Genomic DNA, 19,799 nt, shown 5'->3' with positions numbered 1-19,799 from the left:
ATTATTGACTCATACTAATTTGGGGGGGCGGCCCGGTAGTCCAGTGGTTAGCACGTCGGCTTCACAGTGCAGAGGTACCGGGTTCGATTCCAGCTCCGGCCTCCCTGTGTGGAGTTTGCATGTTCTCCCCGGGCCTGCGTGGGTTTTCTCCGGGTGCTCCGGTTTCCTCCCACATTCCAAAAACATGCGTGGCAGGCTGATTGAACACTCTAAATCAGGGGTGTCCAAACTTTTTGCCAAGGGGGCCAGATTTTATGTGGTAAAATGTCGGGGGGCCGACCTTGGCTGACATTCTTTACATTGAACAACAATATTGTTCAACAAATTTTAGTAAGCCAGTCTGTTTCACATTTCCATTTTTATTTTAATTTCAACAATCTTAAGAATTTCTTTTGGTTCATTTGAAACAGGTATATCACATGCAACTGCTTATTCACTTGACTTTTTCTTAAACAGAAGTCTCCCAAGTGCAAATTGATTGATTTGAAACATAAAATGTATCACCATGACTTTTCAATAGTCACAAAACCTTTGACTCGAACAACAGGGAAAGGAACAAGCAATACACATATCCACAACTGCAAGGATCATTTGAAATATGACATATCAGTCAATATAAACACGGAGTGATGTCTTGTTAACTCGTGAGTGATGCCCTCTAGTGTCTAAATGCTATTACTCATTTAGTGAATGCTATTACTCATTTAGCCACTAGAGGGAAGTAGTACTCTATGAAACATCACTCACCAGTCTACGAGACCTCAGTCAATGCAACACGTGTTCCATTGCGCCCAACCTGCGGGCCAGACGGCACTGATTTTATGACGGGGGCCGAGGGCCGGATGAAATTCGACCGCGGGCCGGATTTGGCCCGCGGGCCGGACTTTGGACATGCCTGCTCTAAATTGTCCCGAGGTGTGAGGAGTGTGAGCGTGGATGGTTGTTCGTCTATGTGTGCCCTGCGATTGGCTGGCAACCGATTCAGGGTGTCCCCCGCCTACTGCCCGGAGACGGCTGGGATGGGCTCCAGCACCCCCCGCGACCCTAGTGAGGATCAAGCGGTACGGAAGATGAATGAATGAATGAATAATTTGGGGGATCAGGTGATTCTGTTTCACAGGTTTTAGTTATGTCCTTTCTTTTTATTGCGATGTACTGTTAGATTTCACAGTTTTACTCCGTTTTATGACGCAGCCTGAAGCCGTTTTTCACCATTTTGTTTTTCCTGTCATGAATCCCCTCGAAACGGAGCGCTTTTGTTCTCACCAGCATTTTCTCGGCAATTGTGAGGTCATAATTACTTGACCCATTTCTGCAAACTACCGCGTGCCGTAAGCTAGCTTTGCGCCAACACCCCAGAAGCGGATGCCCCAATTGACCAAATGTAATGCCTCTGCCTTGTGCTCGACGTGCAGCTTTGTTTCAATTGGCGGTTTTAGTTTTGTTGGGCGAGTGGTTAGCGCATCGAACTTGCAGTGCAGAGTTACCGGGTTTGGTTCCAGCTGCGGCCTTCCTGTGTGGAGTTTGCATGTTCGCCCCGCGCCTGCGTGGGTTTTCTCCGGGTACTCCAGTTTCCCTCCCGCATTCCAAGAACATGCATCGCAGGCTGATTGAACACTCTAAATTGTCCCTCTGTGTGACTTGGTTGTTCGCCTCTGTGTGCCCTGCGATTGGCTGGCAACCGGTTCAGGGTGTCCCCCCCGCCTACTGCCCGAAAATAGGCTCCAGCACCCCCCGCGACCCTTGCGAGGATAAAGCGGAACAGAAAATGGATGGATGGATGTTTGTTTTTGCCGTTGATCACTCGAAGACCTAATGTACCTGTTGCCTAGGTAACACCTTCAGACCTAGAGGGAATGGATAACCTCACCATCCTGCATCTCCATGACAACGCGATCACCGACATGGGTGCATCACTCAAGTCCCTGACATCCCTCACGCTGTTGGACGTCAGCGGCAACAAGTTGTCAAAGGTAAGCGTGGGTGTGTGTGACAAAATAAGAGCCGGTGTCGACTTCAAGTCTCCACTCGCCCACCCCCCACCAAGGTGCCAGAGGCTCTCCCCGAACGATTGCACCAACTCTACTTGGACTCCAACTCCATCGCTTCTCTGCCCGAGGGCTTCTTGGCCGCTTTGACACAGCTGCAGTATCTTCGGATGGCCCACAACCAGCTCACAGACAAGGGCCTGCCGTCCAACATCTTTAATGCGACAGGCCTGGTGGAGCTGGACCTGAGCTTCAACCACCTGGAGAGAATCCCTCTGGTCAGCTCTGCTCTGCAGCATCTCTACCTCCAAGCCAATCGCATCAAAGGTAAAAAAAAAAAGCAGCAGGCTTCATTTGGCAAAAGTGAAAATAAAAGAAATATGCCGGCCGCCCCCAAGAGACCGTTTGAATGGCAAACTAATACAGAGTCACCACTGAAGGCAGGATGTGAACTGCAACGGTTGCGGGCATGTTTTTACACAGCTTTTTGTGTTCCGCCGTTGCAGAGTTTACATTGGGGAGTTTCTGCCGCATTGTAGACGTCACCAACTTCTCCAAGTTGCAAACTCTACGTCTGGATGGGAATGAGCTGAGTCAGCAGGACATCCCATCGAATTCGTCACTCTGCCTCCGCTTGGCCTCCAGCGTTGACGTTTAAAATGTGTTCCCCAACCTTTTCATGAACCTCATTCAACCTCAGTCATGAATTTTATTGTAATAAATTGCTACCGCTGCAGGATTATTTGACATCAAGAACAGCCTTTATTTTTATTTTTTTTGTCTTTTCATTTGATGTTGAATGTTTCTGTGTTCAACAAAAAACATTTACTTCAAGACAAATATCATCTTGGATTTTTTTAGAGACTCTTACAAATGATACATAGCAGGTCATTCTTTCCCTTACTTTTTTTCTTGTACCGCAATTTATTTGATCATGTCGAATTAGATGTATTGTACGACAAGTTTGACATAACTCTTCCTTCGTTCAGCACATGTTGATTTTGAAGGTCCCTGCTGGAGTTGCATTCAAGATGATCTTTCCTAAAGTGACAATACTTGATTTTGTACAACTGCACTCTCACGTGCGGCGTTAAAGATGAGCGTTATCTATTTCTTTACTTTTACTTTGTGCATGAATTAAACGCCAAAAACTCGACGTATCTCTGTGTCTTACCATCCATCAAACATCAAGTGACTCTATCATGCCACAAAATTTTAGGTGTGGAAAGATGCGTCTCAGACTTTTTTCTCGCCTTCTATTGGTTGGGAATGGAGTCATGACACTTCCTTCTAATGACACTTCCTTCTGATAGCAAATTCCACAACAACACCTTGAAGGATTCCATCACTGCGACGCTGACTAATGCTGGTAGTACTACGATGTACATTGTTTTGGGGACGTCGATACAAACCCGCCGGACACTTCATTAGGTACACCTGCATCAAAACCAGGACAAAGGCTGCTACAACAAAAAAAAAAGTGCTTTTACAAAAGTAGTCATATTCAGTTTTGAGCTCGATGTAATGTTGTAGGACAGTGCAACACAATTGCAAATTACAGATAGAATATACTGTATGTAAATAGATGACGAAAGAACATTCATCTACACCATCTTTTATCTGTTTGACTACTTTTCTTTTTTTCCAGGCATCAGCGTGCTGGCTGGTTTTGCTGTATTTTCCATTTTGGGCCACATGGCTCATGTTTATGATCGACCTGTAGGGGAGGCAGTGAAGGAAGATGAGTCACATATTATGACCTCGAAGTACGAAGTGTGGGAAGCTTTTATTGTAGATGTTGACTAAAATGGTGTTTTTTGGCCTGGCGTTCATCGCATTCCCCGACGCTCTGTCTCAACTGCCTGTTTCTCCTCTCTGGCCCTTTTTCTTCTTCTTTCATGCAGCTGACGGTTGGTCTAGACTCCCATTTTGGAGCAGGAGGTGAGGTATCACTTTGCCGGATGAGAGGAGATGCGGTGCTACATCAACTAAACTCACATTGATAAACACAGCATGACATCGCCTCGTTAAGAGGTCACATAAGTTTGAATTTTGAATAGAGTTCTTGTATTGATTAGTGTTTGCTTGTGCTGATGTACCCTTCTTGTGCAATGCCGTACCAGGATAGCAGTAGCATTCTATCAGGAAATCCACATACGGATCCTAAACTGTATTTTTTTCTCTTCGACTGATCGACTCCTTCCCTCATACCCTCACTTCCAAACATACTACGTTAACCATTTAAATCAGTGTGTCTATCTACCTCCTCGGTCTAACCTGCGTCACACAGGTACGTATTCTGAACGCATTTCTCACTGTCGTGCAAGTGTTTTCCTGCTCCATTTCCCAGTTTGTATCCAGGCCAGAATATATTGGGTGACTCTTGTTGACCAGTTTGTCGCAAGTTGGGGAATACTCATTTTGGCTCTTTTGGTGATCATTGTTTTCATCTACATAGATGGAAGATTATCTTTATTTTTTAATAACGGGATATACAGGTATTTCAACACATTTTGGGGTGATCAAACCACTGCTTGAAATAAATGAGAAATGGCTGAGCAAAATATTTTCCTTGGCTTTTGATTTCAAAATTAATTATCCATTTATCTGTTGTGTATCTATAAAAGATATGGTTGGGCTCATAGTGACATCTAGAGGCTGATTGGGAAACTGCATACATTGACTCGAAGCATTCACAGGCAATCGCTTGGAACAGCAAATGAGTGGGCTAATCACTAAATGTATTTCCCAATTCACTTCCGTGTCAACATTTTGCTAGATTTATCGGAGAGTGAGTGGGCTCCGGAAACAAACGTTCATGTCGTACGAGTTAGGAAATAAAAAACTGTTGCTCATTGTGTAATGGCGGCTATCCCCGGAATTTGTGAAAGGACCCAGTCATCAAAATTGGTCTGGCCCAGCTCTGGGGTAGACACGGCACGTACACTCAGCCCACATACCTCAATGAATGACGGTCCTGCAGTGGCCCACGTCTGGCATCCATCAAGTGGGCCGCCTGAATTCAACCTCGATAATGGATGGATTTGTATATTTTACTCTGAATCATATTGAATAACTGAATCTGAATTGTACAATCTGAATTTGAAACGATAGACTTTTTTTTCTTTGAAACAGTATTTGAAAAATAGTTTATTTTCATATTTAGTCTTACAAATACAAAACGACGTTTTTTTTTTCAACGTCAGATTTTGTTTTTGAATTGAGGTACTAAGTTTTAAATTAACTTTATGGTCAAGTATAAAGTATCCGGTTTGTATTGCAGCAAACGGAATCAAAATTATTTTCATTGTATTTCAGTGCAAAAAGGGTTCTTTTTGTTCAATCACAACGACCATGTATAGTAAGGCGTTTTTAGACGAAAAAATGACCATCTATAGGAAGGCGCTTTTAGCCGAAAAAAATGACCATATAGTAAGGCGTTTTAACCCTATAGTAAGACGTTTTAACCCGAAAAGAATGACCATGTATAGTAAGACATTTTTAGCCGAAAAAAACTACCATGTTTAGTAAGGTGTTTTTAGCCAAAGATAAACGACCATGAATAGTAAGGTGTTTTAACCCCAAAAAACGACCATGTATATATAGTAGGGCGTTTTTAGCCGAAAAAAACAACCATGTATATTAAGGCGTTTTTAGCCGAAAAAAACGACCATGTGTAGTAAAGCGTTTTTCGACGAAAAACCCCCCCAACCATGAACAGTAAGGTGTTTTGAGCCCAAAAAAACCCCGAGCGTGAATAGTAAGGCGTTTTAACAAAAGGTTTTAACAAAAGGTGTATAGTCAGGTGTTTTGAGCCGAAAAAAAAAACAACCATGTATATAGTCAGGCGTTTTTCGATGAAAAAAATGACCATGTATAGTAAGGTGTTTTGAGACGAAAAAAAACAACCATGAAGAGTAAGGTGTTTTTAGCCGAAAAAAATGTTGGTGTTTTTTTACCCAAAAAAACGACCATGTGTACTTTGGCGTTTTTAGCTGAAAAAAAAAACCTGGCTGAGAACGCCTTACTCTACATGGTCGTTTTTTTCGGCTAAAAACGCCTCCCTATACATGGTCGTTTTTTTCGTCTAAACGCCTCCCTATACATGGTCGTTTTTTTCGTTTAAAAACGCCTTACTATACATGGTCGTTTTTTTTGGCTAAAAACGTCTTACTATACATAGTCGTTTTTTTCGGCTAAAAACGCCTTACTATACATGGTCGTTTTTTTCCGCTAAAAACGCCTTACTATACATGGTCGTTTTTTGGGGGCAAAAAACGGCTTACTATGCATTGTCGTTTTTTCGGCTAAAAACACCTTTCTATACATTGTCGATTTTTTTCGGCTAAAAACTCCTTACTATACATGGTCGGGTTTTTTCGGCTAAAAACACCTTACTCTTCATGGTTGTTTTTTTCGTCTCAAAACACCTTACCATACATGGTCGTTTTTTTCATCGAAAAACGCCTGACTATATACATGGTTGTTTTTTTTCGGCTCAAAACACCTTACTATACATGGTCGGTTTTTTTCGGCTAAAAACGCCTTATTATATATATGGACGGGTTTTTTTCGGCTAAAAACACCTTACACATGGTCGTTTTTTTCGGCTAAAAACACCTTACTATACATCACTGGTGTCAAACTCATTTCACATGGTGGTCCACAGACGGCATGGGTAGATGTCAAGTGGGCCGGACCATTAAAATGATACCATACTTTGCTATACACAACCAAAACAATATGTCTTTCCTTTGTTTTGGTATAAAGAAGCACAAGAACATTTTGAAAATGTGGAAAATTAATGAACGTATCTTTTAGAAAACCTTTCATGAAGCACCTTACATTTCTTTCAACAAATGTGCAATTTACTTTTATCATTCACATATATGCATTGCAACGGATCCCATTGATTGTACAAACTTTAACAAGTAATTGGTATTGAAAAATATAGGAAAGCACTTTGATTAAACAAGATTTATAAAGAAAGGAAGTTTAAAACCATTTACACGTGCATATAAAATCTAAATGTAATCCCTGCCTACACCTTACAAACTAAGGAGAGTGCTATTAAATGTGTAAATGTGAGAGTGCTATTGATAGCGTCTGCTGTCATGGGTCTATCTCAGTGACCGACTGAGGCTGCTGTTGTCTTCTCTGGTCAAAACAGTGCCCCCTAGCGGATAAGAATTGCACCTTATTAAAAATATTCTGTCTTTTATGCATTTTTTTTCATTTTTAAATTATCCTACGGGCCTGATTGAAGCGCATGCTCGCGCGTCCGTGTGTGCGTGCGTGATGAATGGAATTCCGCATCGGTGTGCAATTGTAAAACAAGGCTGTGTGTTGAAAAAATAAATTGAAACTGCATTTGAGGGTGGCTCAATCCTGGCTGGCCATATACGGGCCGGAGTTGTAATTGATTTCTGGCCCAAATATTTCACTCCACAACTGGCCCTCATCTGGTTTGCCAGAGTCAAGCCAGTGCCTCCTTTGCCACTCCTGGGCCGTGTTCGGCCCACATGCATTATGCCAGTGCCAACTCAAGGCCAGCTGTGCCAGCTTCATCCCGAATCCGGGCCAGATGCCTTTGCTGACTGGGGAGGGAAGTGGGTGTGTTTGATTTATGAATTTATTATACACGATAATTGGCTCTGATGACTTGTGGCGTCTCGTCATTATTAGAAAAAAAGGACAAAGTTAGATATGTATTTGGTTGAAGCTTATTTTATGGATTCAGATGCTGTTTTATGTGCTCATATATTTATACGAGATATATTTCAACTCGTCCTTAATGCAACAACAATAATTGTACTGACACTTATGTGCTATATGCCGCGTTTCATTTTGGCAGTCATGTGATCTTAAATATCCTCTCATCAAATTTTAGCTCTGCTAAAACAGCCTTTCGAGACGGCTTGATGGCGATATATGAGGCTAGAACAGGACAACACGAGTTCCCCACGCGCCACAGACAAACAGCACAAATTTGACAGTTGGAGAAGAAACCAAGCCTAAGGACAAGCAGGTTACGGTTTGCTTTGGGTAAACTGAAAAAAAAGGCTGCTTGTCAACTCTGGATCTCCTGTGTGCTGAGACTCACCTGACTTGAAAGCACGAGACAGGAGAAGGAGAAGAGGTTAAATTAGTTGGAGCGTTAAAGTATGCCAAGATCATGAAATTTACTTTTTTGGCTGGTGGTGGACCACGGTGAATTGACAAAACATTTTTGATCACTTTGACTTTTCACCAACTGGAAGCAGCCCAATACGACAACATGTGGAAATACGGCATCAACCCTCCCAAAGACGAACCCATTCTAACTGATCAGGTGGGTTGGACAGTTCTTTTTAAATCATACGATATTGGAATATGTATTTCTCATTTGGTGCTATTTGTAATAATAGCATCAGCAATGAACCATGTTTGATTGGTCAAATGTAGTCAAATGTCACCAAGAGTTGGTGAAACAAATGACAAGTGTCTCTGACAAACCATGGTAGATTGCACGAGCAGTAATAAATACATTTAGATTAAAAATACTCTTCAGGTAGTGAGCGGAATGGACCCGAAAGTAACTGAAAAAAGGTAGGGTTTCTTCTTCTTCTTCAAAATAAGTACATTGCATTAACTCATTCGAGTAACTTTTTCCCCAAAAGTTCCCAAAGTTTTCATTCATCAGATTCGAAACGAAGAGGTGTAAGCGACTTTTTATTGGCGTGCGTTTTACTGTAATTGCGAAAGATTTTAACTTTATTCACTTACGTCGTGTAGATCATCGCATCGAAACGTAGAAGAACTGTAACGACTGGAGCGGAGCGAGTGAAATGCATCCGTTTGAGCGAGGCTGGACACAAATTTAAAAAGATCCAGCAAACACTTGGAGTCGGAAAGACGCAAATCTACAAAACTTTAAAAAGCAAGGCATCGATTCAACTCCTGATGACAAGCCACCATCCAGCAAGGAAGCAATGCAAATGGCAACAAAAATCCTTCAGTATGCACAAGAATGACCAGACATCGGTGATCAACGGGACAGTTACTTGCAACTAGCAAGAAAACTGTATGACATGCAGGCAAACATTGTCATAAACCAAAGAATGCATCCAACAAAATAATCCACATTAAAATACTGTATGTATTTTACTGTTTTTTTGTGGGGGGGGGGGGTACACCTGTATTGCAGTTTTTGTTATATAAACAGTTTTGAGACAGTATATTTTTGTATTTTATTGATTGTGTTGTTACACATGCATTTTGTCAACATACTTGCATGTTCATAAAGGACATGTACCATGCTCATTTCCCAAATGAGGAATTTCTGTTATCAGGACAAATTGGACAGCGCAAACACGAGTCCGTACTAGAGAATAATTATTGTAATTCAAATCTATGTGCTTCGTTATCCCTGCGAACTACAACCACAATAATATAACAAATTGCAAAACAAATACCCCGCCAGCGAAGGAAATAAAAAAATGACATGATTAGCTGTGTAAAGGCAGAACCCTTGATGCATCCCTTTCGTTGGATTCCACTGGATCTTGGAGGCGGAATTGATACGGCTCAGTGTCCATATTAGTTATTCGGTGGGAAAACTATTTCGGACGAAGCTTTCAAAACAAGGGAGCGCTTCAGCCCTCGAGGGGTTTCATTTCATAATTGACAAACATTTGCGCAAGGTAACAGTGCCATATAGAGGAAGCCTCGCGGGGGAAATGCAAACAGTAGAGAGCAGGGCTGTCTAAATTTGGTCTTTGAGGGCCACTCTCCTTCATGTTTTAGAGTGAATCGCAAAATTCGACCTGATAAGCATGAGTAAAAGTCTCCTGGGTTTTGACAACATTTCGGCGTGACGGGAGGCTTTGCAGTGGTACCTCTATTTATGAAATTATTTGGCTCTGGAAGACATTTCTTAACCAAGAAAATGTTGTTAGTCGAAACGCATTTTCCATGTAAATGCCCTACGCCGTTCCAAGGCCCCCCCAAAAAAAATTCTGACATAAAAATGCTTTAAAAAGGGCCGATTGACGAGGACGCTGCATAGATACATATCCATCTAACTACACGAATAGACACGTACGGTAGTAGAGATCCTTCTTAGCCAATGGGATGCCAGGAAGATGCTTGGTAATAGCCAATGGCAGAGCAGCTATGACTGTGTTGCATTCAGGAAACTCGGAGTTACGAGTAGCAACCCATACTGTATTTTTTTTTTGTATTTCATACTGTATTTTTTTATTTTTATTTTACCTTTCGTATCTTGAAATTTCTTTCATAACAAGAGGCAATATGACCAACATCTCTGTACAGGATCCTCCTACGGTTGATGCCGGTGATGAGAATCCAGAGCGCGGTAACTGGACCAACAAGACCGAGTACATGCTCTCTTTGACCGGTTACGCCATCGGTCTGGGAAATATATGGAGATTTTCATATTTAACCTACAAACACGGCGGGGGTAAAAAGAAAAAGTCCACAACATAAATACGTTGAATGACATTGATGTGCGCGTGGGTTACAATTGGGTAGATGATATATGTTTCTTTCCTTTGCTCAGGTGCCTTTGTCATGGCCTATTTCATTATATTGGTTTTGTTCGGGATTCCTCATTACTTCCTGGAAAGCGCCATTGGTCAGTTCTCCAGTCAAGGCCCAGTCAACGTATGGAGAGCACTGCCCCTACTTCAGGGTGAGCCAATTGCTCAAGTATTATTACAACCCTGGCCCGACCTTGGTCACCACCCTGAAAAAAATGAAAAAAGAGAGATCAAGTATTTGCGATGATTGATGGATGATTCAGTTTGCATGTGGTAGCGCATTTTAGAATCATATGTGCATGTTCAGTCGGCATCCACAATGCATACTGAACACTGTGCTCTATCTGCAGGTGTCGGCGTTGGAATGAGCTTTGCAAGCGGCTTGTTCTCAATATACTACAACGTCATTGTGTCCTATGGTTTGTTCTACCTGTTCGCCTCCTTCCAGTTTCCGCTGCCGTGGGCCATGTGCCAAAGTTGGAGCGATGAACACTGCAGCGACACACCTTTAGGTGCTCGACAAAACTGCATTATCAAGTGAATGGCATGAGATGTTTCAAGAGAACCAAGACGCTTGTTCCAATATTATCATGGCGCACGACTCAAACCTTTCCCGCAATAATTCATAAATTTACATTAACCTTGTCAACGTATACTCCTTGGCCAGAAAAAAACCCTTTTGAAAACTTGAATAATAGCCCATTTCAGTCCCTGAGCCTGACACATTGTTAAACCCAACTGTCAGCGATTGCTGCTCAACGCCAAAAAAGAATCATCACAAAGTTTTAAGAATATGTGATCAAAGATCAGAGTAACTGTCAACTCAGCGTCTTTCAGAATTAAATCACAACCTCAAAGTATCTTCCAGAACGCTGACTTGTGTATGACTGAAATGTTTTTAAAAATAGAAAATAATGAGCATTCAACAAATTGATTTTTAAAACACAAAGTTGACATTTTATGTGGTATCCTTATCAGACACGTGAAAACATTAGAACTCAGCCCTGCTTGCTATCCAACCGCAGCTTGTGGACGTGGCTGGCAGCACATCCAACGCCAGGCTCAGACATGCTTGAAGTACAATTTCACGCAGAGGCTGATACGACGAGACCATCAACAAGCGTTATCCTGTGTGCTCGGTATAGGGTCCGAATCTATACTATAGGCGCCGTCTACCACATGTGCCACGCACCGCATACTTAAAGTGATACCAACTGTGTTTTTTGCATTGAAATAAGACTGAAAAAGTGGGGGTCGTCTTATTTTCGGGGTCTAGACATTATACCCAGTCACGACGCTAGATGGCGCCAGATATCATTGAAGCAAATGCTGAACATGACTCCCCAGGCCAAAGTGAACCCCTGTCACGAAGAACAAAAATAAAAATAGAGGTAGCACGAAGAAGAAAAATAAAAAATAGCGCTAAGAAAGAAAAGAGAAGAAAATAATAGAAGAGATAACAGAGAAGGGAGAAACGTATCAACAATCTGGAGAAAAGTGGGTCAAAGATCGGACAGGTTAACCGGCAGCTGAGGAGAAGTTATGATGTAATTAACATTTCAAAAACCAGAAGCCATTCATTTACGAATGTGATTGCACTTTCGGTTACATATTTAAATGTTCAGATATTAAGATTTGAATGAGGCAAAATAACATGCTTTTTCTCTGAAATATATTATTATTTGTTTCAGATGTACTGTAATTATTTTCTGTATAAAAATTAATTTGATGTTCAAAAAGTATTTTTTCAAACTTGAGCCTTGAAAAAGAGGGGGTTGTCTTATAATCACGGCCGTCTTATATTCGGGCCAATACGGTAAATGCTCAAACAGTTTTCCATCGTGGCGTTCGACTTCAGAGGTTCATGTCAAAACACCCGGCGTTGTAGATGTGGGCAACGGTAAATATAGGTTCATTTGTATCCGAGGTTTCATCGCCTCATTTCCATTTAACTCTCTTTGTTGTTAATTGTGATTGCTTTTCAGGGACAACACATTGTTTTTATCAGTGCTTCCTCGAGGGAAAAGCAATTGACTATTTATCTCACCCTCTCTAGTTTATTGCAATACAAGTGGTGCTTTCGCAGCCAACTGGACTCTGGAAAACAGAACTTGTGCTCCATCTGACAAGATGAGACTTGGCGTGCAGAGCCCCAGTGAGCAGTACTGGGAGTAAGGATGTTCCCATTCAAGTCTTCTAACAGGTTTTCAAATTTTATACATTGTTGTCTCAGTAAATGAGAGTTGCCCACCCATCTTCCCCAGTCGAGTGGCTCTGCAAAGATCGAGTAGTGTTGAGGAGACAGGTCCAATCGTTTGGCACTTGGCTCTGTGTTTATTGCTGTGCTCCACCGTGACTGCTTTAGTCCTCATCAAAGGAATCAAGTCATCAGGAAAAGTAAGTAAATGGCATATTTGACTTCTACATTCACAGGCCAAGGCAAGAAAAAACAGGAATGCAATTTATACATCCATCTATCCATCCATTTAACCTCACAAGGGTCGAGGGGGGTGCTGGAGCTGGGGACACCCTGAATTGGTTGCCAGCCAATCGCAGGGCACACAGAGACGAACAACCATCCGCGCTCACACTCACACCTAGGGACACTTTTAGAGTGTTCAATCAGCCTGCCATGAATGTTTTTGGAATGTGGGAGGAAACCGGAGTACCCGCAGAAAACCCACGCAGGGACAGGGAGAACATGCAAACACCATACAGGAGGTCCAGAGCCGGGATCGAACCCATGACCTCTGCTCTATGAGGTCGACGCGCTAACCACTGGACCAGAAAGCTTTTTTTATATGAAGAGCATATACTGTTGAGACTACATGAATACAATCCCATCAAACAAATACGATTGTTTAGGTCGGTGCCTCTGATTGTGTTCAGGCCAGCACAGATGGCCTTGCTGACCTTAATTGGCCACCACTGGATTTGACATTTGTCCCCTGTGTCTCTCCAGGTTATGTATTTCACCTCCTTGTTCCCGTATGTGGCGCTTGTGATCCTGCTGATCAGAGGCATGACACTGGAAGGAGCCAGAGATGGAATAAATTTCTACATTGGTGCTCAAACTAACCTCACTAAATTAATGGAAGCAGAGGTGAGAAGTATTGAGCATTTGGGTGAATTTGCACATTTATCGGCACAGGGTCACAAAGGCACAACAAGCATGGGATGCATCCCCTCAGTATAATTTTTCCCTTCTCCTGCAATAATGGATCGTTAAAATTTTAAGTAGTCAGCAGATTGGTGCTCAATGTCATTGAGACAAATTACCATATTTTCCGCACTATAAGGCGCCTCGGAGTATAAGGCACATCTTCAATGAATGGCCCATTTTAAAACTGTTTTCATATATAGGGTGCACCACATTATAAGGCGCATAGAATAGAAGCCACAATAGTGGCTGTGGCCGCCTTGTGCATCCACTAGATGGAGCTACACTGAAGGAAATGAAATACAATACAATACAGCTTTATTTATATCGACCTCTCACAACCGCTGCAACTGTAACAAAGCACTTTACTGTACAATACTACGTTCAAGAAATCAGAATATTGATTGACAGGTAAAGTGCATCGGATTATAAGGAATTTTCTCAAAAGATAAAAAGTTATCTTTTGACAAAATTGAATGTTTTTAAGGTGCGCCTTATCGTGCAGAAAATACGGTACTGTGTTTACTTTAGAAAGTACAGACTGAATTGTGATGCTGAGTTGGGCTGCTGACCTCAGCAGTAGCTGCCATCTCTGTAGCGTCCGTGGTAAAACAAATGCACATATATTTTTAGTTGTGGAAGGACGCCGCAGCTCAGACTACGTTTTCGCTCGGGATTGCTACTGGCGGACTTGTGACTCTTGCTTCTTATGGCAAGTTCCACAACAACATGTTCATCGACTCAGTGGCCATTTGCTTCGTCAACTACGGTAAGGCAACAAATGCACATGGGCGCGCGCACACACACGGGCGTTTAATGTGTTAATTTCATTTGTATTGCAGCGACAAGTATTTTAGCAGGCTGTACCATCTTTTCCGTTTTGGGTTACATGTCCCACAGCTACCAAGTTCCTATTGGAGAAGTGGTGAAAGATGGTCAGACGCTTTATAAAGCCCTAATTCAAGATTTGAAAAGCCTCTGCTCTGTGTTGTCTTATGCAGCGATCTATCTTTGTGCAGGATTCGGCCTGGCATTCATTGTCTACGCAGAAGCTGTGACCAAGCTTCCCATTTCCAGTCTTTGGTCAATCCTCTTCTTTTTCATGATATTCATTGTTGGCCTTGACACTCAGTTCACAAATATTGGTAAGGTCATCATTCATTTGCTGCTATGTTGTCCTGCTGAGCTAATAGCAAATAGCCACTTTGCCATGTGAAGCATCGGCCTCATCATCCCCTGTTGTCTTTCACTAGAGGTGGTCTCCACCACCATCATTGATGCCTTCCCTAAATATAAACGGTCCTATATAAGTGTTGGCTGTTCCATGATCACCTTCTTATTAGGCCTGCCGTTAGTCACCAAGGTGGGTCCGTGGATAAGCGCAATTACAGGTATGTGTTGTCACAATGCTCACATGCAGTGTGTCTCCGTGTAATAGGCAGGAATATACTGGTTGACGCTAATGGATGACTTCATTTCCACCTGGCCAATTTTGATTTTGGCTCTGATGGAGATCATCACTTTCTGCTACATATATGGTAAATGGTATATGATATTACTTTAACTTGTTGTGTTTGCGTGTGTTCATGTTATCAGCTGCATATGACAAAAATCCCTCACAAAGACTTAAGTTGTCCATTACTGTACTAGGAAAAGCATACAATATTTTTTTTAACCTGGTATATTCTGTCTGGATATGACACCATAGTCAGAAAACTGCAAAAAAAGTGTTAAAGTATAACATTTTGAATATTATTTATAGCTATGATGTTTTCGAGGAAACGCAAGCTTGTGAACTCATGCTACCTTCTAAAATAATCCGTAGCATTATACAGTCAGGACATTGGATATGCCTGTTTTTAGAAAGGGTATGAATAATTTTGGACAACGAACAAGTGGAAATGTATCAAGAGAAGATCGCAAATACACAATGTCTTACAACCTTTTGCCACTCTCTTCAGTCATTTTCAGTCTTCATTTGTCCAGGGACCAGTCTGAATAATTTGGATCTTAACAGTACACATTCTTAATTTATGCTGTTTTCAGTCAACGTGTGTGGGTGAGTGTGTGTGTGTGTGTGTGTGTGTGTGTGTGTGTGTGTGTGTTTTGCAGGTTTGAACCGATTCATTGAGGACATTGAGATGATGCTCGGGAAAAAGAGTTTCTGGTTCTGGCTGTGGTGGAGAGCATGTTGGTTCGTTATCAGCCCATGCATCCTGTTGGTGAATACAACCTCAATGTTTCAGTTTTAATTGACATCAGAGAAATGCTCTCCGTACCATACAATTTTATTGGAAATTGATGACACTTTTTTCAGACCAAGTATAAGTACTCACATTTGAATTTCTTTTTGCGCCATGTCAAGGACTGTGCGCCTTTTGTGTGCCGATTTTAAAGGCAATGGGAGTAGTGAATCAAGTCGACTGTGTTCACGCCCACAACGGTGCAAAATGCGTATTTTTAACCGTGCCAAGCTGCACGTGTCTGTGAAAACACCAAAGCTTTGTGTAGCCCGCGTCTGCCCATATTTAGACAGTGCCTCGCACTGGACTTGCACTGGCCACGAAAACAGCTCTAAATGTCACTGAAACTTTCCTTGTTTATGGAACGTACAATCAATTAAAACAAATGAGAAAGGGGTGAAACTTCTGCACTTAATGCAGATTGTTGGTAATTCCAGGTTGCTTCTGAATACTCTGAGCTTCCTGAGATCCCCGTCACCTTGCTTGTTTCTTCTGCTAGATACTTTTTGAGGATGTTCCACCATAGTTTCAGCAAACTAGTACATGTGCTCCTGTCTGATCATACTGACAATTTTAACAAATATGACAAAAAATGTTTTTTTTCCTTTTTAGAAAATTGCATACACCTCTCTGACTGTAGGAAGTACTGGATTCAAAATTATCAACTGCCATAAAAAGTAAAGATAAGTTAACCACTGAATGATAAAACTAGAAAAAAAGTAAAGCTATTCGCTTTCTTTGTAGATTCCTGACTGAAAGGGTCCAGGCATGGTGGAAAGATGCTCTGATGTGAATGGCATTGATAGTTCTAAAATTAATAACACCTTGTACTATTTAATCACTGGTATGCCTGAACAGCTACAGTATAACCCGTTCATATGTCAGAGTAAGTTCAATTTCTGGTTCTCTAGTGCGATGGAAAATTTCACACCTGAGGTGCGTCAGAAAGGGTACCCGCCATAAAAACAGTACCAACTAAATTGTGTGGGTGACTCGCCGTGGTGATCTCTGACAGAGAACAGTCTAAAGTCATTTATACGGTAGAACTTATTTCAGTTGGCTCCCTTTGCCTCAGTGATTTGTGGGAGAGTCACACAAAGGGGCGACTGCCATGTTTTTATTGAACAGGGCAGCATTTGGTAAGGTGTGAAAAATCTGCAAACTCTGGAAGGAAAATGGAACACAGCCGGTCACATACCCATATCCTGCCTGTTATTATATCTGCTGTTTAACTCCCTTGCGATGATAACAAACCGTGCGAGCTTTCATCTGAAACATTTGTTTCAGGTATTGTCCGTAACAGAGGGAGTAAATTCATCGAGTGTTTTGTTTTTGCGACTGCCACCTGCCTGCCATCCCGCCCTGCTCATAGGAATGTGTGTCGTAGGCTATCACGCAAATCTCCGTTGACAGAAATGTTTACATTTAATATGTATTCTACACATTTTTACAGCATTTGTAAACGTTAAGAATGTTTGTGTCATGTTTGTCCTCCTACAGAAACCATATTAAAACAAAAAATATATTTCCCTGCCCCATCTTTTTCCATTTTCAAAATTTTTTGAAAAGGCTCCAGGGAGCCACTAGGGCGGCGCTAAAGTGCTGCATGCGGCTCTGGAGCTGCAGTTTGCCGACCCCCGATTTAGATGAATACAACATGTCTATGGAGAGTTTAAAGTGCTCACTAACATCTATCTACTGTTGTGGAGGGCATCCTGGTGTGGTCTCTGATGTCGTTTGAGCCCCCCAACTATGGAGGAGTAGAACTCTCAGCTTGGGCAGTGGCTTTGGGTTGGTGCCTCCCTGCTCTCGTACTCATATGGATTCCCATCATTGCTGTTTATAAGATGAGCAGAGCCGAAGGAAACCTTTGGAAGGTGTTTTGGACACATTCTTCACTAAAAGGCAGACTGAAAGTTGTGACCTCTTTTCTTAATACAAACTTTTCCTTGCAGCGCCTGAAGTCAACGTGCTCCCCATCGGAAGACTGGTGCCCTTTCCTGGACATCCATCGAGGAGAGCGCTACTCAAAGGAGCGCTGCCAAAAGAAAAGAGAACAAAAAGCAGAAGATCACGAACAAATGCCGATGCCAGTGTTCAGTGGTTTGTGACAATGTGGAAAGCAAATGACTCAAGAGTTTGAAAAGTGCAGCTTCATTCAAAAATCATCATTACATCAGATATCATGCGGTGAAATAAAATCAACAATAATCCACTTACTAACCAGGAGTTTACATGCAATGACATCTGCAGTCGCAGCCTGATAAAATGCATTTTAACCGTGCCGATATCATAAAGGCAGCACATTTATAGAAATTGTCTGCTGCGTTAATCATACTGAACTTACTAAAGCACTCAGCAAACTCTCCCCGTCAGATTCACCATGGCAACCACGCGCAGAGAACCTGCAAGAAAAACATGGACCTGTTGCCGCCGCCCACGCAACAGACACGCTCACTCAACACGAGCCGTGAAACGTCTCTCAGAAATGATCCAGTTGGTCAACATTGTACATTTTCGTAGAGGGCAAAAAGTCGTCGGGCGACAAATCGTCTGCTCGTTTGTATGAAAATATGTTGACGTGTATTCTGGGGTTGTGACGGCACAGCAAACCCTCAGAGTGGTATCGATGATGTCACTATTTCAGAACGAGGCGATGATGATGACAGAATGCAAAACAACACGCATACGCTAGCCTTTTCTACTTATCTGAGTTCCCTCTGCTGCTCTCCTCCATCTGCCACCACGCCCCCTCCCACAAATTGCAGACTTCTTCACATCACGTTATTAGATACTGCGAGCCTTGTCACCATGGCAGCAAATTCCCAATCTCCTGCCCATGTGTGCACCCTGCCACATATGCGCTGCACACACAGTACGCTACTGATGTGTTTGTGGGTGGCTGGGTTGTCCTCGAGCTCATCCAAGTCCTGCGCGTGGAGAGCCACCGAGCTTGACGAATATGGAAAAAAAAAGATCTTGCAGTGGGGAAAACAAACGAGAATATCATGAGTATCATGTACTGTAACACGATCAGCTTGTAATTGGAAAGCACATGTTTATATTTCTTTCACAGTGAGAGAGAGCTCTTGATTTTAGATTATTTCTATTCAATTGGCATTCTTTAACGACCATCCATACTATATGTTATTCAATTTAAGATTAAATATTTGAGTAAGAATGTAGTGATTGTCATGGCGGCCCGGTAGTCCAGTGGTTAGCACGTCGGCTTCACAGTGCAGAGGTACCGGGTTCGATTCAAGCTCCGGCCTTCCTGTGTGGAGTTTGCATGTTCTCCCCGGGCCTGCGTGGGTTTTCTCCGGGTGCTCCGGTTTCCTCCCACATTCCAAAAACATGCGTGGCAGGCTGATTGAACACTCTAAAATTGTCCCTAGGTGTGAGTGTGGGCGTGGATGGTTGTTTGTCTCTGTGTGCCCTGCGATTGGCTGGCAACCGATTCAGGGTGTCCCCCGCCTACTGCCCGAGGACAGCTGGGATAGGCTCCAGCACCCCACGCGACCCTAGTGAGGATCAAGCGGCTCAGAAGATGAATGAATGAATGAATGTAGTGATTGTCGCTGTAACAGGTACAACATTCTCCATAGAAGAGCTCACACAGTAAATAACAAAAGAGGATCCTGGTTGCAATAATGTGTCCCAGAGTGCAGTGAGTTATTACGGCATGAAAGGTATTAGAGGAATATGAAATTGCTCGTAAATGTACATTGGGTTATAGCAATTTGGCAGTGTTCAGCACAATTACAGCTCTCGCATACAAACAATCCCTTGGCGACGTTCACACTGCATGATGCCCAATCCAGATTTATTTATTCTTTTTTTTTCTGTTAAAGCGGATTGTTTTTATCTA

At 42.3% G+C, this 19,799-nt stretch overlaps 2 protein-coding genes across 8 annotated transcripts in view; both read left to right on the top strand.

Annotated features, from left to right (window-relative positions):
* The window catches only part of fmoda (fibromodulin a), a 53,446-nt gene extending 50,298 nt beyond the window's left edge, over window positions 1-3,148 (top strand). For all 6 annotated transcript variants that reach the window (XM_052076892.1, XM_052076888.1, XM_052076889.1 and 3 more), the window contains 3 exons: window positions 1,833-1,973; window positions 2,048-2,315; window positions 2,495-3,148. In XM_052076892.1, coding sequence (XP_051932852.1) covers window positions 1,833-1,973; window positions 2,048-2,315; window positions 2,495-2,646 — 561 coding nt within the window. In that variant the 3' untranslated portion in view covers window positions 2,647-3,148. The remainder of the gene's footprint in view (window positions 1-1,832; window positions 1,974-2,047; window positions 2,316-2,494) is intronic.
* Window positions 3,149-8,001: 4,853 nt separating this feature from the next.
* slc6a14 (solute carrier family 6 member 14) lies at window positions 8,002-18,156 on the top strand. Of its 2 annotated transcripts, XM_052076865.1 has the most exons (15): window positions 8,012-8,319; window positions 10,302-10,449; window positions 10,549-10,680; window positions 10,879-11,040; window positions 12,585-12,699; window positions 12,793-12,925; window positions 13,491-13,631; window positions 14,322-14,457; window positions 14,531-14,623; window positions 14,708-14,833; window positions 14,942-15,051; window positions 15,127-15,226; window positions 15,801-15,910; window positions 17,641-17,808; window positions 17,887-18,142. In XM_052076865.1, the coding sequence occupies exons 1-15, from the start codon at window positions 8,266-8,268 to the stop codon at window positions 18,040-18,042; spliced, it is 1,884 nt and encodes a 627-aa protein (XP_051932825.1). In that variant the 5' UTR covers window positions 8,012-8,265; the 3' UTR covers window positions 18,043-18,142. The 2 variants fall into 2 exon arrangements, with proteins under 2 accessions (XP_051932826.1, XP_051932825.1); XM_052076866.1 differs by lacking the exon at window positions 10,302-10,449 and having other exon boundaries at window positions 8,002-8,319; window positions 17,887-18,156.
* The last annotated feature ends 1,643 nt before the right edge of the window (window positions 18,157-19,799 follow it).

Source organism: Hippocampus zosterae, chromosome 9, assembly GCF_025434085.1.
Source record: "Hippocampus zosterae strain Florida chromosome 9, ASM2543408v3, whole genome shotgun sequence".
NCBI classification, from domain to species: Eukaryota; Metazoa; Chordata; class Actinopteri; order Syngnathiformes; family Syngnathidae; genus Hippocampus; species Hippocampus zosterae.
The sequence above is the reverse complement of the archived record's forward strand: the minus strand, read 5'-3'. Positions and strand labels throughout refer to the sequence as shown.